Here is a 26,403-nt window from a genome sequence, read left to right on the forward strand (position 1 = left end):
TCCCGCGGTTGTAATGCGGTACGATTCTCTGGGTGTGTGTGTATGTGTATCCCGCACGCCGTGTACGTACTGTGCATACGTGTTCGACTAATATTTCCATCGTAATAATAAAACGCCGGTTCCAGCGTTTTATTCAAAATCTCGGATTTTGACAAAACTACAGCACCTAAAGTCTTGATTTTTGCAGAGTATCTTTATTGACTAAAGTACATTACAATCGTGTAAAAACCAGAATTAAAAATATTTTTGAGGGCGTTCTCCTCAGCAAATGTTATAATATGGCTTTAATGTTGTAAAACCAAAGGAATCAAAGCTACCGGTACATTTTACATTAAGTATTCTACTTGAGCATGCAATATAGGAACCCGGCGCGGTAACTGGTAAGTCTGCTGTATCGTAAAGTCATGGTAAAAAGTATAGGCCTACATTGTGTGTGACAACGTTTGCACAGTATTTTTATGGGACCTGAAAGCACATCAGACACACCAAATTGCATTATAAATACGAATAATGTTTTTGAAATTTTTGAGATCTGAAAAGGGGGGCCCTGAAATTTTTCGCGATGTTTTTTTGCATCAGCCCCCAACAAGTGTTTGTGAACGGTCCCTTATAGACCCTATTTGAATCAGTTTGCACTGCACCGTCTTCTCCCAAAGTAGGCATATAGCATTCATTAATATACTAGTATATAAACTACTGAGACCCCTGGTTCAACTCATGACGGTACATAAACTTCTTTCTGCTTGTCCTATCATATCATTTATCAAATTATGTGAAATAATTTGTATATATTTTATTAATTGTATCTGTTTCAGACTTTTACAGAATATACCATGGATAAGCTATTCGTGCCCCTGGTTATTGTGTCCCAAATCTTCGCTATTGCTATTCTGGTGTTATTGGGATTCTGGACCGGTGTGACGCTAGGGGGATTTGCTTGGGACGGCTCCATAAAACATTTCAATTTTCACCCATTGTTAATGGTATTAGGAATGGTGATATTAAATGGAGATGGTAGTAAGAATAGGCCTACTATCTGATAGTATGCCTATGTACAGATTTTATCTTAATGGTACGTCCGGGTATTTATCATGTTCATCAAAATACCGCATTCACTCAGTACGCCACTGACCAGCTTCTATTGTTATGCATAGTCGCGCTAATGAGTAAAAGTCGATCGATAATTGTTGAAATCAGCCCAATTCAGAGGTACACCTTTTTGTAACGAAATTCGTTTTCTCGGTCACATATAAAGCAATTTTTTCCTTCAGTAATGTCAGTTAAAAGCATAGTGCATGGATATACCTTTAAAAAAATCTTGGTGTTAAAATTAGGCATGAAATTGTGTCTATCAGTGTTTAGGTTTTTGATTTTTACAGGCCTCAACTTCGCCCGTGAGTTTTTTTTTTTTTTATTTTTTTGCGTTTCAAACTAATATAGTTCGCTAAAGAAAGATATTCCCCACCTTTGTAAGGTACATCGTGTGGGTCTATATATTATAGTTTTGTCAGAATATCCGTTTTGATTTCACCTTTCTTCACTTGCGACTGCCTGCAAATGTCCAACCAGTATTCATTTCTAATATAACCAGCAGAAATAATCGATATTTCTATTGTGGCTTGCAAAATCACCTATCCATGGGTACATTCGTCAGCTGATTTGGACAAAATTGATAGTCGGAATTGAAAATGGTGCAATCAAAACCGAAATTCTGACAAAACTATGACATATAGCCCTATATAATGTGCTTTAGAAAGTTCGGAAATATCTTTCGTTAGCAAATTATGTTACTTTGAAAAGCAAAACGTTGACCCCCCCCCCAAAAAATGCTCGCGGGGCAAGTTGAAGCCTGTGAAAATCGAAAATCTTACACGAGAAGCCTAATATATTTCACACCTAAGTTTAACACCAGGGTTTGAAAAAAATAAACAATACCAAGCATTATAGTTTTCTTCTGACATTTACCGAAAAATGAAAATTATTGCTTTTCATTAATTTTTACCGAAAAATTAATTATGAAGTGAAAAGGTGTAACTAAACATTTTGCTATAATGTCAACGCCGAATTCAATCGTTTCAAGCGCCTAATTAGGGAGTGTTCATAAATACTTTGGTGGGGGGGGGGGTGTTGGAAATTGGGGAGGGGTCAAAAACATTTTGGGTCCTAAAAAGGGGATCAAAAAAAATTCAGTCCATAATAGGGGGGATCCAAAAAATGTGAGGGTAAAATTCCGGGGTAAAATGTACGAGAAGGCATGTACATTCCAGAATTTGAATGTTATGTATTCAATTTTGTAATCTCAAGCTACAAATCAACAAAATGTGCACACTTTACAATTTGGGTGTAACACTATGACTCAAATGAGTAATAACTCCAAAGCTAATGAGTTAATGACCATAGGGGTAGATCCTGGGGTGGGGGAAAAATCCCCCAATATTTTGATAGGGGGATGGTCCATACAATCACCCCCCCATGTTGACGTCTGTATATGGGTTCTAACCAAAATTAATCCCATATTTGGTCATTTTAAACTAAAAAGGTGCCAATTGTTTTTCGCTTCGCGCAAATTAATTCCGGTTTAGTACTATATTTTACCAGTTTAGCTTCAATATGGCAAATTTTTTTGCGCGATTCGCGCGCATTTTTACCAGAAACTTGTTTTGTCGGCAAAAGGTGCTGGATTCACTGGACTTCAAGAAATTTTCTCCAACCCCAAAGTCAAAAAGAAATCTATGCCACTGTTAATGATGTATATTTTTGGTTTCTTTTTTAGGACATGAAGGGGGGGATCAAACAAAATTTTAGACCATAAAAGGGGATAAAAAAATCCACCCTTTTTTTGGGGGGTCAAAATTCCGAGGTATACGTCCGAGGTTCCAACTTTTCCAACCCCCCACCAAAGTATTTATGAACACTCCCTTAGGTGACTGAGTGGGTCTTGTTTAACAATAGCCATTGACTGACTAGCATTCTGCCCGCGTGCATTGTTATACAGCCTTGTTATACTGAATTTATTTTGTATGTGGCCTAAAATAGCTTGTATTGCCCTTTTCGACCGACCCAAAAATCTTTCTTTTTTTCATATTTGAATATGCCTATTTGGTATGAATAAAACGGTTTGTCTGTTAAATAAATTCGTACTGCACAACCCTCATTGGCCTATCAAGAAAAGCATGCCTGACAAACCTTACGAGATATAATTATTGTACCATCGGGTTTTTTTATGCTGAGCTTGTTTAAGGTTTTACCGTCGTCACCCGATTCGACTTGACTATTGCGCCTGTTTTCAACGCGTGCGTAGGCTGCGTCGTGCTCGGCGTTGCGTTGCAGACATCGCAGAGAACGATGCGTGTTGTGCGTGTCAATGCTATTTTGCGCACCGGCGATAACTAGGGCCACAAAATAAAGAAAACAATGTTTGCTGTTTTATTAAATACAATATGTACAAACCAAATCTTGCCAGCGGGCTTCCACTGATAACGAACCTGTCCTCCCCAAAGTAGGCCTACGACAGTAGGGTCCAATCACAGTTATAGGCCTACCAAACAAACACAGAATCAGGTTTAAAAAAAAAACATTATAAAGGCCTAAACGAGTGTTGGTTAAATTGGTTAATTCGTTTTAATAATCATATTTTGGCCTAAATGTTGGCTAACCACTAGGCCTATAGGCATATTAAAGGTTATACGTTTGTAGAACGTTTCATAATGAAACGCACTACACAGTAACTTTTAAAAGTTTATAATCCAATATTTAGGCTAAATGTTTAAAGCATTTGTGTTTAATCATGGTTTATATTGGGTAAAGACCATAAGCCTACTAAGCTACATGCACTGAATTCAAAATGCATGCGATAGACAACACCATCAAAACTATTCAGTTTCAACATGTGTCATAGGCCTACATTTACAAAAATGACATGATATCATAATTGGCCAAACGTTTTCTACAGCTATAGGCAACCCAGTGTTTAACTTTGCTTTAATTGAACTGCTATTGATGACATGAATCCACGTCGAGATAATTCCGTATTATAGTGTTTGTGACCAAAAATTTTCCTCTCGGCAAACGGCACTAAGCATACTATAAGTAGGCATACCGTAAACGTTCGCCTAATGGCGCTTTTGGATTCTTAGAAATGTGAGAGCGCCATCCTTGTAAACTCTCAACAGCATTAAGGATACGTGTATGTTAAATTGAGCAACCTGGACATAATGCCTCAGAAAAAATATCGTGACATGACCCAATACTTAAGGTCACTAGGTTAGTTGCTAGAGCAGCAAATGTTTTGGGGTTTCTTCAGGTATTCTTTCTCAAAGTGCCATTGGACTTAATTTGTAAATCGATTCATACGTTATACCTGTTTTTGGATTTTGTCCCCATCTTACGTAAATATTGTGAATTTTAATTTAATTTTCTTATTTTTTTTTTAGATAAATAGGCACTGCGAACAAACGGCAACAAAAACCGCTGACAAAATTTGCTCCTACCTATCAATGCGTGATATATTCCACTACATTTAACAGTTAAATGACCTTTGAAAAATAGAACGGCCTCATTGTTTCAAATTGTGTAACTACATTATTTTATTTATTTATGCATTATAAATGATCAGCTATTTTTATTTCTTTTCTTAAAAGGATCGAACCCAAGTAGATCAGACCATTGATCATATAACTATCAGACCACGAAGTAGTTACGTAACTCCGTGATGGTATCGGAACCAAGCACTGTTTGTATGGCGATCACGCTATTTTGATATGCCTTTTTGTGTGCTGATTGTTTCGATCGTGGTTCATTACTTAAGGTTATTAATTATTTTAAACTGTTGTGATTTGGTAGTTCACAGCATCTTATGAATGGTAGTGAGCTTTGGCAAAAACTGCATTGCTCAATTCATAGCGAGCGTGGTGAAGAATTAAAATATCACAGATATACTTTTATAGGTGCTGCGGTTCTTGAGTTACGTTGTAAAGAGGGCTGAAACAACAACACTTTTGTAAAATATACATAACTAATTAACAACAATAAATTAAGCAAGTTTGCAAAGTATACGATTTGTAGAATGTACTTTTACAAAACATCAAGGTGTTAATTTTCAATAATATATTAATCTAGATAATGAAAATCGATTTTTAGGTTGCTGCGACCAACAATACCTCGTCTACCCTTAAGCGGGTGATCCCGTTGACATAGTAACATTACGTAACTTCGATACCGGGCTTCGATATTGAATAGTTGTTGAGTGCACATAATATGGAAAGCCATTGGGGTATTGTGTGCCTTCCAAAGCGCTTATAACATTTTCTTATTGTGTTGTGGAATTATAGCCAGTATTCAATGATAGCTATAGAGGCCTTGCGTTTATCGATTGGCTCCAAACAAAGGATTTGAACCGGTTTCTTCCCCGTAATCATGGCGCAGTGCAGTCCATTCAATCAAATGTTGTCATCAACCTATTTGATCGTAGTGCATTTTGTTATGTGTGTGAGACGAACTGTCGCGGTAGATGCAATCATGCTTTTGTTGAATGCATTTGATTAGTCCGCCATATTTACGGGATGATACGTCATATGCGCAGCCTCTATTCAGTTGGTCGTTGTATGATTTTGTTCGTTCACTCATTCAAATTTTATTTATATCATTTGAAGACTGAGCCTATTATGATACATCCTCCGTGGAACAGTTTCAAACAAATATAGCTAGGGATTATTGGGGCAGAGGTTATCTTTTGAATCCTCTTAGAGGGCTATAATTGTTTTCGGAAGGGGGGTCCCAAATTTACAAAAAGTCTGCGTCAATTTCGGCAACAAAAATTTTATGATCCCAAACCCCAAAATTGTATTGAAATCAGTCTTTTTGAATAAAATAACACACTTTCTGTGGTCATCGTGTGACTCTCTACATTTTGGTCATAAAACATTTTATGACCCCTCCTATTATTCTTTCCAAGACTTTATGACCCCCGTATATTTGGGACCCCCCCTTTCGAATAAAATGATATACCTCTTATGACCAATGATGCATAGGCAAGGACACTCGCGCGAATTGAAAGACTTGTCGCACGCGACAGTTCGTCTCACACACATAACAAATGCCTATACAATCAAATAGGTTCATTACAACATTTGATTGAATGGATTGAGTTACTCTAAAATGAAACGATAAAACAAAGAATCATGAAAAAAGACACATACAAGATAAAATAATAAAATTATATAAACAATGTTAAAGATAAAATCAAGAAAATAGAGAATAAAATTTCCTCAAATCAGAAAAAAACATTGACAGACATCATAATCTGTCAGAAATTACTGCATGAGATTCGAACCATCAATCTTCTCCACAATTTCTCTTTATCCTCGCACTATAGTCTAATGCTCTGCTCACTTGGCCACAACGTATCAGGTGAATGATTACCGCATTTATCATGAACAAGTTTGTTCGATCTTGTTCATAATTGTATGTGTCGATAGGTGTCAACCTGTAACTACACACGTACCCTTAATGATCAGTGATAATAGTCGGCTTTTACAGGGATGGCGCTCTCTCATTTCCATGAGCTCCTTAGCGCCATTAGGCGAACGTTTACGGTATGCCTATAATAATTGTAGGCCTATTATAGTCAAACACTTCTTCCCATGGTGTCAAACGCTTCGCTTTAACATGTTTAATAAGTCCTCTTTTTGGTCATTCGAGTCAGGTGAACATGGTGAAAGCTGAAAATTTCTCACTTTGTGAAACTTGATAACTCTTTGGTTAATATCTTTGCAGAATAGGAGTCTTTCTTACACCCGTTTATGACCAAAATACACCAAATTAGGATTAGGCTAAGAATTTTAAGGCTTCAGTAAGTCTTTTATAGTCGATATTATTATAATTGTTCCTATTCTGGACACTTCTTAGGAAACTTTTTTTACAGTGAAAACTTTCCTGCGTAAACAGACAATTCCTTTTTTGTGGCCATATGCGTAAACGAACGCTGATCCGGCATCAGATCGCGCGTGTATACCAGCGCGTTGGTACGCACCAAAATATCCATGTACGCAATTAACTACGCATGGTGTCGCAGAAAAATGCATTTTGACCTATTTTGGTCAATTTACGCGAAAACTAGGTCCGGTACCCCCAATTTTTTTTGCGCGATTTTACAGAGCTTTTTCTTTTTCATAACATATATAAAATTAAAAAATTGTTGTCTCGACAATTTTTTATACAACGCAAAAGGTGATATATTTTGGGCAAATTGCTGATTTTGCCATTGAAGCGTACAGAGATTTTTGGAAATGTACACCTCTTTTAAAACGGCTGTAGCTCAAAAGTGAGGTCCGGCACCCCCTGTTTTTTTTCCTGATTTATTATCTATACACATTAATGTACAAAATATGTCAATTTAAAAAAATTTCGTCGATAGGTTTAGTAACGACGGTAAAACCTTAATTGCACGTGGCAAAAAAAGTAAACCAACCAACCCTGACTTTGGACTTTTTATTGTACGTAAAATATTGTATGTAACATATCTACGTCATTAAATCTATTGCCATTCTATTTCCAGTAATGTTTAAGTTCTAACGAATGTTTGATGACGTAAAATCGATAATATATTTCTGCTAGATATTATATGTAACATTTTATCGATTTTTCGTCATCAAACATTCGTTAGAACTTAAACATTACTGGAAATAGAATGGCAATAGATTAAAAACGTAGCTATGTTACATACAATATTATACGTCTAGTACTCGGAGTCTGCATACAACTTAAGTCCAACAGGACTATAACTTCTTTTAGGTCTAACAGTCACAAATGCAATGATTTGGGCCTAAATAACAGACAACACTTCAAGTTTCGTAGTGAAACTGTCAGAAAAGAGGATTAACAAAGATTCTTACCTGTAACAAATCCAGTGACACGGTCACCTCATGCATATTTCCTGGGTAGGATTAAAGCAATAATGTGTGATTTGCATAAAAAAATAGATTCCTATTTAACTGTTTGTTTTCACATTATCCTCTTTTAATTTCGAGCCAAACAAATGAGGTATAACGAAGAAAATTGCGATTTCATTCCAGCGCCTACAATGCGTGTACTACGCTCGCCGATCGTGAAATATATTACTACACGGAGCATCGCGCTCGACGTGTGTAGCTGACATCCACGGGAGATGTTAAAAGCAGTCGATCGATGAACTCTGAATAAAACCGGGTCGACCCGGTTTTAATAAATTATAAAAGTTAAATTTTATTGTTATTAAAGCACTTCAGGCTTTAATAGTCTTTTACGTGGTATTTTAGTACACCACTGGCCCGGACCACTGGGCATTATAATTATGCAAAAAGTAGAAATCCGAGTAAAATTAAGGGCGTCGCTGTGAAGCAAATCACACATTATGGCTTTAATTAAGCATATGTTCAACGGAGGGCATGAAAACTGTCATTGGCACTATAAAACAGACCTTGCTGTTATATTGATTTTTCAGTGGCGGCGCCATGGGGGGACATGGGGAAATGCCCTCAGTCAGAACTCTTGCCCCCCCAAGTAAAAACCCCAAATTACGAAAATTCCCATTTTTGCGGCAATTTTGCGCAAAATTTGTTGATTTTGCCCTCCTGAAATTCACTTTGCCCCTCAATGCCCCCTGAAAAAATTCATGGCGCCGCCACTGTGATTTTGTAAAATAAAAATTCCACAGGGTGTCCCCAAAAAAAGAGGCCCCTCATTGCGCCCTCTTTTTAGCCTATTCCTGAAAAGTTGATCAAATATATTATGATATGTAAAGAAACCTTTAACTGTTAGCTTTAATAAGCCAAAACAATTATTTCAATCGGCTCACAACTTTTGAAGATATGCCCTTTTAAAGACAAATACCCGTTTTTCACTCTGTCCACGGATAGCAAACAGTGTGGTTGGGATGTGTCATGCTGTGGATTGGCCTGCAAGATCACCAGACCTCACACTGCTTGATTTCTTCATTTGTGGCAAAATCTAAGATCTTTGCAAACGTATTACTGCTATATTCGCAAGTATCCGGCGCACAGGGTTGGTAAGCAACGCAATTGATGCAATGAGGACTCGGGCTGAAACCTGTATTCATCAAGGAGGCAACCAGGTAGAGGGCAGAGCAGCACAGTAAACTCACTTCAAAAGAACCAAAGAAACTAAACAGCCCTTTTCAGTGCTACCTTTTATTCCCAATAGAGAAATGACTTATGTTGTCAATAAAAAGAAAGCAAGAACCTATAAAGTAAGAAAGTAAGAAACATAACAAAACACAAAGGTATAAAATAACCGAGAAAAACATAATTGCAAGTATAGCAAAAGAAGGCTCATCCCACATCAATTTCGCCCAAATTAATGACACTTAACAAAATCCATAACCCATAAGCCCACCAGTAAAGCCCATTCCCTAAAATAAAGTTGTTATTTTATAAAGTTATCATCGAGGAATGTTTCATATTCATGCATGGTATATGCACTTTTCAGTCTTTGAAGTAGCCAAACCTCCTCCGTGAAAAGAAAAAAAAACGGATACATTTCTTTAAAAGGGCATATCTTCAAAATGTATGAGTCGATTGAAATAATTGTTTCGGTTTATCAAAGCTAACGGGTAATGGCTTCTTTACATACCAACATATCCTTGATCAACTTTTCTGAAATGGGAGAAAAAGAGGGCGCAATGAGGGGCCTCTTTTTTTGGGACACCCTGTATTATACCTATTCTCTGTTCTTTCTTCCTTCAGGAATCCTGGTATTTCGTCTCTTCCCCATGTTTTCCAAGTCCACGTCCAAGCTCATTCATCTGATTCTACAAGGCATCGTAGTAATCATGGGTGGTATAGCATTGAAGGCATCCTTCGCTTATCTAAATGCCAATAACAAGGCCAACGTACACACGGTACATAGCTGGGTTGGTTTCACTACATATCTCATGTTTGGACTTCAGGTACGTGGAATATAGTATAGCCTTCAGGTCCCCTGTAGTAGGGGGAGGGGGTTAAGGCAGCACTCATGCCTATTCATTTTGTATACAGAATAAAATGATTGTTTTTCATCCGTCTTTGAAATGACCATGTACCAGATGTTTATATATAAAGTGTAAGGTATAAATTCTGCAAGTAGATCCAATTGTGTATTTGGAAGAGGCGGGCTTTTCAAAAACACCAAAAAACGGATGGAGAATAACCATTTTGATCGATACGTGCAGCGTGATTATTAAGAATGGATGGATATACAATCTTGGAAATAAGTCGTGGAATGCTTGAGTGTAAATAACGGAATTTAACTGTCACCCTCCTCTCCCCCGTGGGAGATAATTATTTGGCTAGTTAGCATTTGTCTAGTTAAATTCAAAATCAATAGAGGGCATCCTATTTTGGCTAGTTAAATATTAGTCCCTAGTTAAATATTAGTCCCTCAGGCTAGTTAAATTTTTGTTGCTCAGGCTAGTTAAATTTTTGTCGCTCAAGCTAGTTAAATTTTTGTCCCTTAGGCTAGTTCAAATTCTGTCGCTCAAGCTAGCTAAATTTTTGTCCCTCAGGCTAGTTAAACATTAATCCCTCAAGCTAGTTAAATGCTGGTCTCTCATGCTAGTTAAATTTTGGCTTCTCTAGTTAATTGTGTGTCCATCAAGCTACCAATGGTGCTCTAAATGTCATGACCAGGCAAATTTGTCTTGTTTGTATTTAGCAGTGTTGAAATATCATCAAAATTAAAGATTGTTTTATTTTTATCACCACTCACACCCCATGCTGCCCAGCTTAGACCCTATGTGCCCAGCAACCTGATTATGTAATATGACCTTTCCAATTTCCCGTCCCACCCTCAGCATATGTTCCCCTTGGAGTTTGACCTGCCCCATCCTTGACCATCACTGACCATGCTGACCTCCACTGTGTCAAGACCATGTTGGCCTCACCTCAGCTTTTGTGTTATACTCAATTGTCCATCTGATTGGTATAAAGCAATATTATGAATGTTCATCTGATTTAACTAGCCCGAGGGACAAAATTCTAACTAGCCTGAGAGACTAAAATTTAACTAGCGTGTGGACAAAATTTAATTAACCTGAGGGACTAAAATTTAAATAGCCTGAGGAATGAAAATTTAACTAACCTGAGGGACTAACATTTAACTAGCCTAAGGGTTTCAAATTTAACTAGCCTGAGGGACAAAAATTTAACTAGCCTGAGCAACATATGGAAAAGTTTTCCTATGAAAGTCTCTTTAAATAAATTATACTTGACTCCAGTGTGTGCACGCTGTGTGTACAGAGGCGTTCGAGGTCAATGCATACATTACCACACAACCCACTGAGCAGGGCTGTACGGAAGTGGGTATGGTTTTTCCTGCGGTACGACGGCATTTTGTAACCAATCGGATTCCTTTTTAGAGAGTAGAATCTGGCAAAGTATTTCTAGAAAATACCGTTTGAGCCAAGTCAATCGGACTGACTATTATTAAGTGAGGGCCGTCTATAGTACGCTACTTTAATGACACGGGGTGCATGTCAGTGTATTTCGCTGTAAATCGAGTGAGAGTTTGGGAATACCTCGCGGTGTTTAGTGCTCCTGTACGACGAGGTCTTTCATCAGATTTCCTTAAAAATCGGGGAAAGGAAAGTTTAATATATACATGAGACAATTAAGAGTGAGCCAAAAAATAAAAGACATTCCCTTTATAATAATTGAAGTTGAAAGTGAAAAAAGACAATTTTCTCCCATTGCTTAACTGTGGGACCCCTTTTATTTGAGCAAAAGAGACTACTTTTCCATATGAAAAATTTAACTAGCCTAAGGATTAAGGAATGAAATTTTAACTAACCTGAGGGACTAAAATTTAACTAGCCTGAGCGACCAACATTTAACTAGCCAAAATAGGAGGCCCTCTGTTGATTTTGAATTTAACTAGCCAAATAACAAATCCCCCGTGCAATCCCTCATTTCAAATATATAGTTTTGGTTTCTCTATTGTTCAGAAACCAAAAATCAAGGGATTAAAATGTGGAGATGAACTGGTATGCAATCATAACACTATTGTGCTGGGAGGACACAAGAGGGTATATATAATCAAAAGTATAATGGCCTATAACCATACGTATATAATAGCCTATTGTGCTAACATTTTCATTATCGATATCTATCAACGCGGACGACTTTTGATGCTCTCTGCCGTATTTGGCACACTTCCATGACACCATAAAATTACACCCTAGTTCCGAGATTCGTTTGATAAGTTATGCATAGACATCATGTGCATATATTGAGGGGTGGGGGTGGGGGTGTTTTGTTTATTTGTCTGAAATATAAACGATGCATGATGATGTAGATGATTTGATTATGAATTAGATTATTCCCCGGAAAGCACAACCCATACCTCTTACCTATGTTCCCTCCGCCACCTATATATAACCTCCTCCTTCCCCTCCCCACACTCGATATCGACTCTTCCCTATTATTCCACTCCACTCTTGAGTCCCCTCTCCCCTCCTTCCCTTCCCACTTCCAATGCTCTCTCCCCTGTTTCTCTTTCTCCCTTACCCTTACCCCCTCCCCTCACACACACATACCCTCTTTCCTGGCGATCTCTTCTATCTCTCTCTCTATTCTCCAATAAATAAATTGAATAAAGTTAGTTTAAACCAGCTTTCTATGATATTGATCTTCCGTCATGCGACATGCACATAAATATAGTTGTGTATAATAGTGTTTATAACACTGAAGTCATAATCTGTCAAGTGCCTATTGTAATGTCTGTGGAAATATTTCGATGGTCTATATATTTTCACAGTGAAATCAGCTTAGGCTAATTCAATGCTTTCAAATGTAGATTGTTTTGTTCTATTTCTTTGTTTGTGAATATTGTTCTGTGAAATTTAAACATTTCTTTTGTATACTTAGAGTAGGTAACTTCAAATCAAATAATTTTACGATCCACACCACTTTTATAAGAAACTGAAACCAAAACCGAAACTGACTGACACAAATGTTCGGTTTTAAACAAAAGGTAGAAACAATGAGTTCGATATCTTATGATTCAAGTGGCTAGGCAGGACAATAGGAAACCACGTGACCAAAACCAAAACCAAAACCAAAACCAAAACCAAAACTAAAACTATATATTTGAAATGAGGCAATGTTGAGAATGCCAATGTCGCTCTTCAGCGGTTTCCCAATGTGTTTCAACATTGATTGATGGGGAGAGAGGGGGAAGGCAAATCATTGTTGTAGATGTCATTTTTGTTATACGTCATTTCCATGATCACAAGGAATTCTGCACGGAATTAGCGGAATTTCGATCAAGTGTGCCAAGCGTTCCAAGTACTTTTTTCCAAGATTGTAGCTCTCTGGGTTAATTGTCTACGTACAATATATTTGAGGAATCAGTGTAATTGATCTTATCTTTGCCATAGCCAGTGGCGTGACGTGAATCATCATATGTGGGGGGGTGGCACCGACCACGATTGGGGGAACCGGGTCTGATGGGGGGCACAAGTCGTTTTCGGCACTTTTCCTACGGGTTTTTCTAAATTTTCAAATCGATTCGGTACGTGCACCTCATGCCCCTGTGACCATACGCCACTGGCCATAACGATATATTAATTTTCTCGTATATATCTTTTATTATTTACAGTGGATTTGTGGATTTTTAATATTTTTCTTTCCTAAACTCTCCGAGGATTACCGCGGTACTTATATGCCTTTGCATCGATATTTCGGCTTGGCTCTATTTGCTTTAGCAATCGTATCAGCCATATCTGGCATACAAGAGACAATCATGTTTCACATTGAGGTGTAAGTTATTCTTTCATATTCATTCTATTTCCATCCTATTAATTTTATGTTCATCTTGAAGACACACAAAATAACCCAACTAAACACAGCAAAATCTGATGGAGGAGGCTAAAAGTAAAAAAATCCCGATGATTGTTGCATCCCCGTTGAAATAAGAAATCTGAAAATTTTAACTTTTAGGCCAAAAATGCCATATTATAGGCACATTTTGGCAAATTCCCCCCTAAAAACAAATCTTGTCCCTCTGAATCCTGGGCAGGATAAATATTCTGGCGTCAAAACCTAAGTGCGACCCCTTAAGAGGATCCTATACAGTTTGTAAATTTACTGAAAGGACACTTTTTGAATTGGGGACCCTATGATTTCTTATGAAATTACGCTAAGGTGGACCTTCGCTAATTGGGCTATTCTTATATCCTTGCTATAGGCCACAGAGGAAGAATCATGATCTAAATAGCTTCTCCTTTAAGCTTTCCAAAAACCTTTCTCCCCTTATGCGTGATATAAACTTTTTACACTGCGAAACTTAATGGAAAAACATATCGAATCCCACTTTCAAATAAGTTTTGGCTTATCATTCTAAACATTCATTTTGATACTTTATGTATTTTTGATCAATTTCAGACCAAGAGGCAGAAAGTACAATGACAGACAATTAATTGGTGATATAATGGGACTAGTAATTGTCGCGTTGCACTGATAGTTGGTTACCTTGTTACGAACAAAGAATACCAGGCCAGCGGAAGGAGAAACCCTTAGAAAATGACGACGAAAAACAGCCATTAGCTGGTACAGAAATGAAACAGTCAAGTGGTGGAAGTATTCAATCAGCCGACCCATAAGCACGGTGACGTATCCACCGTTCGCGTTTGTATCCTCAATTAGCCTTTGATTATGTTTTATACGAATTTGGTTTCTCTTGATCCAACGGCTATCTTCAAACTTTATTTGTCCTCATGTTCTTATATCACATAATAAAATATTTTCACAGATTTAAAGTGTTAATCACACAAGCATAAGTATATTTTTACCGATATCTTTTTGAAGATATTTGGAAAAAAATTTTACTGCCTTTCGGCAATGATTGCTTTTTGGACATAACTGGTGATTTTTGAATATAGTATAACAATAGCGGCCATTTTGGATTTTGGCCTCTAGCGAAAAATGCCGGGATTTTTGCAAGAGACATGGGGCTAATTTTTTTCTAAATAGTCCATAGAAGTCAAATCAATCGTCAAACCTTACTAGCCAGAGAATGGTCACGGAATTGAAGTTTTTGACTTAACTAAATAAGTAGGCATGAAATTGAAGTTGCTGTTTCTAAAATGAAATGTAAAAAAGCTGCTGGTCCTGATGGAGTCCCAGCTGAGGTGTTTTAATTTTCTCTTGATTACATTTTACCTTTGTTGAAAAGATATTTTAATTTAATTTTCGATACTGCTGTCATTCCAGATTCGTGGGAGTAAGTATTATTGGTTTTTTTTAAAGAAGGGTGATGTGAATTTTCCCTCAAATTAGAGGCATATTTCTCTTCTCGATGTCATAAGAAAAATTTGTATGTATAATTATTATAAACAGTTTTTTGTATTCTTGGTGTGAAAATAATAATATTTTGCCTGAAAATCAAGCTGGTTTCAAGAAAGGCTATATGTGACTGTACAGCACGAATGAGCCGTAAATTCCTAAATTGGATTCTGAGAAACAGTGTAAAATATGCATGCAGGTCGTATTCATCGGCATCTTTAGCTGGCGCAACATCTATCTCATTTTAATAGTCAATCCTATTATTGAAGAGGATAATAAGCTTCTACCTTAGATGGCAATAGAATTTTTAATAGCTCTGGTCTTTGTTTGCTTTGGCTAAATCCTGTTCAAGTGGTGGGTTACCAGGCATTGTATTGTGTATAGGTATGTATAACCAACAATTAACAATGAGAGAACTTTCTTGAAACTCGTTGACATGGGGATGATTTGATATGACCGCCAATTATGACTGTTTGATAGTTATTGCCAGCAATGTGGAAAAAGAGACACACGAAGAAACGAAAAAAGCTACCATTTTGTTGAAGGAGCAAAGTTCAACAAACCATAACCCCGCTACTGGATATCGTTTGAAGTCAAATAATATACCATTTTAAAGCTTATGATGTATATTTTCAAAATACGAAATATACAATTTTGACCGGGAGGAATTTATTTACGGCTCATTCGCAGTGACAGGTCACATATGACTGTTGATAACATTTTGACACTCCATGGTATTATTCAAAACATTTTGGTCAAAAAACGTGGTAAATGTTATTGTCTTTATGTTGATTTCTCGAGGGCCTTTGACAGCATACCTCGGGATAAGTTCCTTAAAAAAATTAGGGATATTGGTGTAAATGGTAAATTGTATAATATTCTTTGTAATATAAACAATATTTTAAAATCTTGTATTAAAAGTGGCTCACATCTTTCAGATCTCTTTGATTGCCCTTTTGGTCTTCGTCAGGGCTGCCAAATTAGCCCTCTCTCCTCAATTTTTATTAGTGAGCTTTCAAGACTTCTTGATGTTAATGGTGGTCGTGGAATTCAACTTGATAATAACACTGAAGTCAAATCATTGTTCTATGCAGATGATATTGTTTTAGTTGCAGATAGTGTTCGTAGTTTTAAAAAACACATCGATGTTCTTGAATTGTTTTGTAATGCATGGCAGTAAATGTAGATAAGACCAAGGTTATCATACATCACCGAAAGGGAGGTAAATCAGGAAGGTATTAAAAGTGTTTTTTTTTTCAAGGTAAAGAGCTTGAATTGTTAGCGCCTATAAATATCTTGATGTAATGGTTTCAACTGGTAATACTTTTACTGAAGCAACTAAAACGCTTGCTAAAGCAATGTATGCTTTAGAAAGTGCAATGAAAAGGGTTGGTGGTTTGCCCTTCTCAACATATTTCAAAATTTTTGATTCAGTCATTGCACCTATTTTACTTTATGGTTTTGAGATTTGGGGTATAAAAAGATATGATGCTATTGAGAATGTACATATTAAGGGGGTACCACACCCCTGTGGTCAATTTTTGACTATTTTTGCATTTTTCTCAAAAATAATAACACACTGGTAACAAAAGTTATGTATATTATTGGGGCAAGGAATCCAATTACTACACTGAAATTTCAGTGACTCAAGACAAGTGGTTCAGTATATGTAATAGGAAATGAGGTACATCCTAGCGGTTCCTTATTTCTTATCATAAATAACGAACCGCTTGTCTTGGGTCACTGAAATTCCAGTGTAGTAATTGGATTCCTTGCCCCTATAATATACGTAACTTTTGTTACCACTGTGTAACTAGTTTTTGAGAAAAATGCAAAAATAGACACAAATTTATCGAGGGGTGTAGTACCCCTTAAGGCCTGTAAAAAGTGTTTAGGGGTATCATACAATACATCAAATAGTGCTTCTTTGGGTGAGTGCGGAAGACCCCCTATGTATACTTTTCAGGTTGTGCGTTGTATAAAATCACAGATTGAAGTCACAGATCCTGGAAATATTTCCAGGATCTGTGTTGAAATTAATGTTTATGTCAAATGATAGATACCCAAAGAAATGTTATCTGATGCTTTTAATTTAGATCAACGTAGTATGACAAAATGGACTACAAATATAAAACACTTATTGCAGACGTCTGGTTTCGGTGTGGTGTGGCAAACTCAAGGTGTTGGTGATTTAAAATTATTTTTGAATATTTTTGCCACCAGAATTAGAGATATTTCCTCTCAAAATTGGTTTTCTGATATGAGTTCAAGGAATAAATTAAGAACTTACATTCAGTTCAAATCACTCCTGAAATGTACTTATTGTTACAAATTTTGGTAAAAGAAGGGACATGGCAAAATTAAGATGTACCGATCACCCTCTCAGAATTGAAACTGGCAGGTGGAATAAAATAAACGCCGAGGAGAGGTTTTGTGAATTGTGCAATGATGGTAATGTTGAAGATTAATATCATTTTGTTTTGGTATGTCCCTTTTTTCAGATTTTAAGAGATAAGTACATTCCTGTTTTTTTATAGAGTCAATCCATCATTTAAGGGTACAGCCTATAGGAATAAAGACCAATCGAACATATTCTTGTTTATGCCATAATATTGTAGTCTTTCAACCCTTTCATAACTTCAGCTGTGTAACTTACGAAAATTCCCGCTAAAAAGTGGTTCTTTTAATTTTTGAAAATCTGGATTTTTCGTACTGATCATACTATAATGATCACCAGACAATAATGTTCTAATCACACTATAGACTGTGTTGACATGAGACGTCAATTGCAAGGCAATTTCGGTCATATGCCCACGGATATGTTATGTTCAGTACGGTGTACCATGAGGAACATGCTAACTTAAAATAATTTTTGCAAACTTTGATAATTTTTTACAAACTCAAATTATTTTTTACAAACTCGAATAATTATTACAAACTTTACTTTTGTTGTTGCAAACTTTAATATAATGTATTGTGCATGTAGAGGCCCAATTATACGTCGGATTTCTGTATTTAGATCACGCAGGGGAGTTGGGGGACGCACCATTAGATTCTCAGGGGTGCATGGGAGTTTGGGTCAGGCAGAATTTTTTTTGTATTTTTTTATTGCCTCCAAAGGGAGGGTTTATTTTCACCGCCTTTTTTATTTATTTATTTATTTTTCAATTATAATGTATACCTTTATACAAAGTTGGGTGGGAGAAATTTGTTTTACTCACCAGTGAGGCAAAAAAAAAATTCCATCTCACTAGTGGGCGAAGTTGTTTTTTTTTCTCATTAGTGGGCGAAGTTTTTTTATAAAAAAACTCCCCTGCCCCTTGGACATCAAATGGTGCGCCTCTTAACGCGGCTGTGTACTCTAGACATTGTTTCTTTCTCAAAATTGAGGTTTTTTTGATGTTTGCACTTTGTTATGTTTTTTATAAATAAAAGGAATGAAAATCCAGATTTGTAAACTCCAACTGCAATATTTTAAGGATTTTATTTCACTATTCCAATCGTGTTTGAAATTGAAAAGGAAAGAAAATCTTTGTTGAACCAGCAGGGTACACGCGCCCAACAACGCATCGCGTTGCGTATCGCGCAATTTGTTAACGCACAAATACGCTACGCATATGCGACGCTTATCTGCATGCGCGGCGCATCTTATGGAAACACCACGGAAGCACTGATTTCACAAAAACCTAGTGGTCAAATGGCTCCGTTTTAGCTGACAAAATGTGGGTTTTTTCAAGTTCTTTCCCCCGATTTAAATATCAAGTTATGAATGGATTTCGCTCAAACTTCTCAAGGGGCTGTGGATTTACCCGATGTTCACGTAATACACATCCAGATTCTCATTCACGGTTTACCACCGCGGCAGATTACCAAGGTACAAAAACGAAAACTGCCCTATTCCCCTGTGAAATTCGATGAAAGTGCAAAATGTGACCACTTTAAACTTCAACGGCCATTATTTCAATGTTCATTTTCTCGGTAAAATGACGATTTAGGTACACGATAACTCAATAAATACAGCATCTAGGTAAGAAATTATGATCATCGTAAAAAGCACGATTGACTCAAGAAACGGTTTTCTCATTTTTTTATATTTTGGTCTATTTCCGATTTTAGGCATCATTTTGTGCAAATAGGCGTTTGTGAATTTTAAAAGTTCAATTTGATGTCTTATATGGTCAATATCTCAAAATATAAGGCCAATAGATATAAAAAATATATAAAAAACCGCTTTTGGAATGGAGCCTCAAGTTTGAGCTAAAAACAAAATAAAATATTTTGGAAAGAGTGTTTTTTGTTATGATGTACCTAACAAATATTGCCAAAACTCACTTTTTTGTGATTTTCTTCAGAATTGTTGTTTTACCCCAAATCTGTATTTATATTAAGATTTATTGATGTCTTGCCTTCATAAAAATGTATACTTTTATATGTCTTGTGCGAATAATTACAAAGTTATTGCACTTTTACTACATGCATGTCTGAGAGTACACAGCCTCCTTAACAACAATTGGGCGCTATTAATACACATTAATGTTTTTAAGCAAATAAAATTCCAAAATATGGTACGTTTTCTGCCTTTGCTTGCCACGTGGTAAGCCTATGTTGAGGTTGCAATTATATGTAAAAAAAAATCAAGATGGATACCAACAAGTCGTGTGGCCGAGCGGTCTAAGACCCTTCTTTAAAAAAATCATATCGCATCGCTCATAGGCTCAATCTCGATAGCCTGAGTCTCGCTGGGAGTCTTGCTCTCTCGTGAAAGTCGAAAGTTTGCAAAAAATATTTCAAGTTTGTAAAAATTATTTGAGTTTGTAGAAAGTTATTTGAGATTGCATGTCCCTCATGGTACACCGTAGTTCAGGGACCGTGCTTTTAAAAAACCCGCCAGATCGCAATCAGGCCATTCAGTATCGAAGTTACGTAATGTTACTATGTCAACGGGATCACGCGCTAGAGTAATGAACCACGATCGAAATGATCACCACATAAAGTATATGGCACTCGAAGGCATACCAAAGTAGCGTGATCCGGTAACCAAGAGAATTACGTAACCACTTCGATGCTGAATTGACCTGTGTAGTGGTCATACGTTGCTCGCTCAACCATAACATCATGACTGTCCCTAATAGCTACTCATTAATAATGCGTTGCGTCAGGTCATGGACTCTATTCAATAATTTTAATCCTTTCTTTAAGGTCAATAGATGAAAGGGAGACCTTGAAAAACAGATGCGTGTTTCTAGATAATATTTTATCATCCAAGCTGGTGATCTAGGATATTTCTAGGAGGCGACACTTATTAATTCATACCGCTCACATCTTTCTTCATCCAATGGACTTTGGGGAACTGCTGAGATAATAAGTGGATGTTACAATCTAATCGGCTACAATCGGCATAGTTGATGATATCTGATTCTGATAATTCACTAGTAGCAGCGAAATTACAGCGCTTTGTACCCTCTGGTGCACTATATAAATCTTATATGGATTCATGTTATTTATTTATTTTATAAATATTTCTTGTAAACACAATCTAATGTGGTGCTCACTACATGTAGAAGGCCTGGTCTGCAAATGTTCAGTGCATAAATCTAGTAAAGATAAAGCTTCATATGTTTAGTGTAATCAAATGAAATACCAAAGCTGGATATTATACAATCGTGATGCATTCCTTCTTGTTATGGACGACAAGTATTAACTTTGATATTATTATGGCAATATCCATTCCCTTCTCAATTGATTATGCTTTCTTTTCGAAAAATAAACCATGAGGCCTAGAGGCCATGATATAAACCTATATTCGGTATGCGGAAACCTTCCACGGTTAGGGCGGCGCTTGCACTCGCATATTCGCTAAACTGCCGCCTCCTTCATTTGCCAACCTTTATCGAGAGGTGTGTTTGAGGTTTTATAGTCATACATGTAGGCCTACCATTTTTCACCCTGATGTGGCAGTCAACGTCAACGCGTTGAAGCAGCTGTTTCGCTCGCGCATCTATGTGGCGTATTAAGCGTGTGCATGCGTACACCAGCGCTTTGACCGAACGCTAGTAATTATTTGGCTGTGCCCAATTAAATGCTCACTGTACTGACATCACTACCACATCAGGATGAAAAATCGCATATCGCAAACCAGCCAAATTTGTGAAAACCGTGAAAACCGTGAATATATGGTCTCAAACTCTGAAACATCTGAGCAGAAACGTGTCCTTTTTACTGGTTTAAAGTGAGTCTGTAGCTGTCGCCATCTTTGGAATATAATACAACATTCTCTGGCCAAACATCGGGTTAAATGTAAGTAAATAGTTCAAATCGTCTAAATTCAATAATATCAAACAGTCACGGACATTTAGTCAAGGCTACATGAGAAGTTTGGGGTAGGTCACGCATTTCCTTGGTATAAAAAACAGCCAAAAGGATGTCCAAAATTCCCTCTTTTTATCACAACGCGATTTATTACGAAACAGCATTTTCATAGGGCATACGCTGGTTCTTTCAATTCTAATTTAAAATCTGTTCGTCACATGCAGTCTGATTTGGTATCTATGTTTTCATCAAAGTCTTGGGAACTAATGTGGACAGTAGTTTCGTTTAAAAAACGGATACTGTTTAAAATATCAGTATTTACGCGAGCGACATTTTGAGTATGTAAAATGCATTGAAAATTGTCGGCTAAAGAATGCATAAATTAAAATCGCGAACAGTAATAGCAACAATAACTATCTACATTCCAAGCGGAAACGCTTTTCATAAGCATACCACCTATTTTTGGGCAATCGCTGCAACCGAAATATGAAATTCCAGGCCATCTGTAAAAAAGAGCGTGAGCATATTTTACTATGAACTTGGGACATCAAAACACATTGGTGTCAGACCTATTTTAATGATACGATAATTATGCCCCCAATAATGGCTTTCATTTGAACTATTATTTGTTAAACTGTTACTTTTTGAGAAATTAATGAATTTATCGAAAAACTCGACGGAGAGTGTCACCGTAACAGCTACATGCCTTAATAAGTTTATCTCTTTGATGAAAAATGAAAATATTAATGTTATTCATAACTTTCAGAGTTTATTTATATTGCTCTTAAACTCAGGTATAATATGCATTCTGAAACATAATGTTTCTCTATTTATCTAAATTGTTGATTTTTCTTTCATATGCATGTAAATAATGTCTGTCACCGTGTAATTATTGTTTGCTTTGTACTATGGGCTGGAGGCCTACGTACTTAATAAAATACAATGAATGAATGAATGAATGAAATAAACTCATGTACATACTCAAAATTGCAGACCTAACGACTCAATTTAGAAAAGCATTAGTTATACTTCACTACTGGACTTCACTAATGTATCTTAGCAGATTATTGTATTGGTTGTAATGCATCAAAATGGGTAGTTTAATTCGATAAATTTGATCAATTTATAGGCATTATAGCTGTATTTTTATTGGTGTAATAAACTCATGCACGTGTTCAAAATTGCAGGCCCAACGACTCAATTTAGAAAAACATTAGTTACTTCACAATTGGACTTCACTAATGTATCTTAGCAGATTATTAAATTGGTTGTCCTGACGTGAGCTGTAAATGAATATGGTTCGTGTATTCGTCATATTTACATTGAAGAATCCGATAAGATTATCGGAAATTATCTGCCAAGAATCAACAGATTGCTAAGTATTCTGTGTATATTGTGAAAGGATTTGTTAGAATCAACCGTGACATGTGGTTTTGTCACATTTATTAGGCCTTAAATAGCCCCCTCATTTGGCACTCTTGGTTGGAAAACTTTGTCAGGAGGGTGCCTGTTCATAGGGGCAATGTCGGGAACTACGTCACGCTATTGTTCGACCTAGGCTACATCATTTTTAACGCATGCGTGTTCGACGGCGGAAAAGAATACTAGCTGGTCAGACAGTTTAATTCTATGAAGCATATAATTCCTGAACAATCGCCGTCACACAGTGTCATCGCCCCGATATCTTCATGGCAGAAATCGCCATGGTAGGTTGAATCCACCGCCACGCATGGCCATTTTGTTCCGACCTGTTTAATAGTTTTGAGACGCATAATGGGCCGAAGGACATATGACTAAGGCTACTGATAATTGCCCGTTGACTGACCTCGCTGTGTGTGAGTCGAGCATGGTACGCCATAGGTCATATGCTTTTATACTACCCACGATTGGCCTATACACTGCGCTATATAATTCGGCACATATAACATCAGAATTATTGTCAGCTTTTGAGTTCAAGACGCAAGCTTCTTTCTCAAGACGCAAGCTAACGACTATCATATCTGTTCAACACATATATTCAAGTGCAAGGAACCACATCTGGTTTCTTTAGACGAAATCATTTACGGGAGATATTCATAATTTTCTACCCCGGTATCCAAAGATTTTCGTCTGAATATCAAAATCGTGCATAGCACATTCACGTGTATCGATCCCGGGTATTGATTTTAGTATCTCTGGTGTACCAAGTAATTATTAGCCAGGCGATGTCGGTGTGCGTCATCGCGTCATTTGATCGATTTACGTATAGGATAATGGCCAAGGATTAGCACGTGAGTGGATAAGAATGGCCGCGGGCCGAAGGCCCAAGGCCATTCTTATCCACTCACGTTCTAACCGACTTAATACACACTTTTGATGTCGCGCTATTGTTTTATCGCTCCATTATTTTCTACGAATGGAGTGTTATAGAAATAGGTTGCTCATTTACAAATTGATCAATTGCTGATTGATAAACGTAGATTCGTAAAATCATTCAAGTGATTAGACCAACAATAGTTCATTATGCCCACTTCTAATGTATTAACTATTGAAGTAGTTGCGTTTAGGTTTTGCATAATAAGGAACATTGGCAAAGTGGTTCATCATTACAGTGACGTACCTCAAGAAAGCTAGACCTGCTGCTATACCTGAGAAATGATACTCTTCTCTGTGAATCGAGTGTTCGATTTTGGAACAACCATGCAGTTATGGACACTATTTTTTAAAAAAATCTTCGTTGGATTTGGATAATTCTGATTTTGTGATGGAATCATTCCGAGGATATATATCGTTGATTCGCAGCATTTAGTTCGATTAAGGCAGGACGAGGTTAAATCATGATTCTACGATTAGCCGAAGAAAGGTACGAGAATTGTAAATGTGTAAACTTTGTTTTATTTGGTTGGCCCTATTACAACTCATATTACCTAGGCCTACATGTCCCTGAATTTCGGCGGCAAAAACAAAACAAAAACAAAAACTTCGCCGCCCTCGCCGAAATAAAAGCCCTGACCTCAACTTCCAGTCCCCTCCCGAAATCAAATGGAGCGCCCCTAACATTTATCGGATAGGCCAACTGATCGATGTAAGTAAATATCCAAGCATCACCAAAATACCATCAGATGAAACATCAGATGTACTAAAGACATATCAAAATTAAGCAGAAAATAGACATACTGTGACTTTTATCATCAGTAAACATGTGCAAATCAAACAATTAAATAAACAATGTATAGGCCTAAATGCATTGATACAGAATGTAGATGTAGCAATGTTTCACAAATAAAAATTATGCGCAGGGTCTAAGCGACTGTAAACGCACACAAAATATAAAGAAGAAAATAAAAAAAAAAACGAAACGAAAAGTTTAGAAAAAAAAAAAAAAAAAACCCCGGATGTAATTTTTCAAATACTAAAAATATGTTAAACATTCAACTTGTTAAAATTAATTGAGCATCGAAAGTAAGGTCCATAATTTAAAGTAGGGCCTATATACACTGCAAATAAAAATGTTTAGGTTTCTGTAACCCTTTTAAACACGCCAATGTGTTTATTAAAAACTGAAAATAGTTAGTATCCACATTTTCCAGAAATTACTGGTATTTTCAGGAACCTCTACTCCTAGTCCTAACCTAACACTTTCATTCCCTTTTCAAATAATCGCACTCTAAAGACAACACGCCGCCTTCGGCGCGAAACAAAAGCTCCCGACCTCAACTTCCAGCTCCATGGAGTATCGTAACATTATGATATTTAATTATCAGATAGGCTTCCTGATAATACCGTCAGATGAAACAAAATACAGCTTGTACGAAAGACAAATAAAATTATACAGAAAATAGACCTATTGTGGCTTTTATCATTATTAAGGTTATTAATTATTTTAAACTGTTGTGATTTGGTAGTTCACAGCATCTTACGAATGGTAGTGAGCTTTGGCAAAAACTGCATTGCTCAATTCATAGCGAGCGTGTAGAAGAATTCAAATATCACAGATATACTTTTATAGGTGCTGCGGTTCTTGAGTTACGTTGTAAAGAGGGCTGAAACAACAACAATTTTGTAAAACGTACATAACTAATTAATAACAATAAATTAAGCAAGTTTGCAAAGTATACGATTTGTAGAATGAACTTTTGTAAAAACAGAAAGGTGTTAATTTTCAATAATATATTGATCTAGATAATGAAAATCGATTTTTGGTTGCTTCGACCAACAATACCTCGTCTACCCTTAAACATGCCCAAAGCAAACAATTAAAAAATAAACAGATGCATAGGCCTAAATGTATTGATACAGAATGTGTATTATGTAGTACTGTTGCCCAATAATAACAAATTATATGTAGGGTCTAAGCCACTGAAAACGTATGAAAATATAAAGAAGAAAAATGTTATAAAAAAACCAGTAACATGTTTAACTTCCCTTTTTAACCTAAATTGAGCGTGGAAAGAAAGGTCCAAATAAATAAATGTATACGGGCATACCAAATGAAGCCTAAAATAAGCATTTTCCAAAGTGAGGGTAAAAACACATCTTGCATAACAAGAACAACTTGCCAACAGTTTAACCTGCCCGTTTTGATCTTGCCTTGCTTTTCACAGATTGCATTGTAGTAATTTTTGTGGGACCTGAGATCCCCGGCTGAGATCACATCAGACACATCGATTGCATTTCGAATACGAGGAATTTCCTTCTGATATCAAATAATTTTGATTAAAAAAAAATATAATACACATTTTATGGCAAATTATTAAAAGATTATATTTTTGAAATTTAACAGTCCTCAAAGTAAATTGTA

At 36.6% G+C, this 26,403-nt stretch overlaps 1 protein-coding gene across 1 annotated transcript; it reads left to right on the forward strand.

The window, feature by feature from the left end:
• Positions 1–360: 360 nt before the first annotated feature.
• On the forward strand, positions 361–14,738 carry LOC140149864 (transmembrane ascorbate-dependent reductase CYB561-like). The gene is made up of 5 exons (XM_072171893.1): positions 361–380; positions 816–1,014; positions 9,741–9,943; positions 13,630–13,790; positions 14,415–14,738. The coding sequence occupies exons 2-5, from the start codon at positions 834–836 to the stop codon at positions 14,488–14,490; spliced, it is 621 nt and encodes a 206-aa protein (XP_072027994.1). The 5' UTR covers positions 361–380; positions 816–833; the 3' UTR covers positions 14,491–14,738.
• The last annotated feature ends 11,665 nt before the right edge of the window (positions 14,739–26,403 follow it).

This window comes from Amphiura filiformis, chromosome 4 (assembly GCF_039555335.1).
Source record: "Amphiura filiformis chromosome 4, Afil_fr2py, whole genome shotgun sequence".
Lineage (NCBI taxonomy): Eukaryota > Metazoa > Echinodermata > Ophiuroidea > Amphilepidida > Amphiuridae > Amphiura > Amphiura filiformis.

Coding starts and splice junctions, on each gene's coding strand:
- LOC140149864 (XM_072171893.1), top strand. CDS start 834: ATGGATAAGCTATTCGTGCCCCTGGTTATTGTGTCCCAAATCTTCGCT. Junction 1,015..9,740: donor GGTGATATTAAATGGAGATG/GTAGTAAGAATA, acceptor TTCTTCCTTCAG/GAATCCTGGTATTTCGTCTC. Junction 9,944..13,629: donor ATCTCATGTTTGGACTTCAG/GTACGTGGAATA, acceptor TATTATTTACAG/TGGATTTGTGGATTTTTAAT.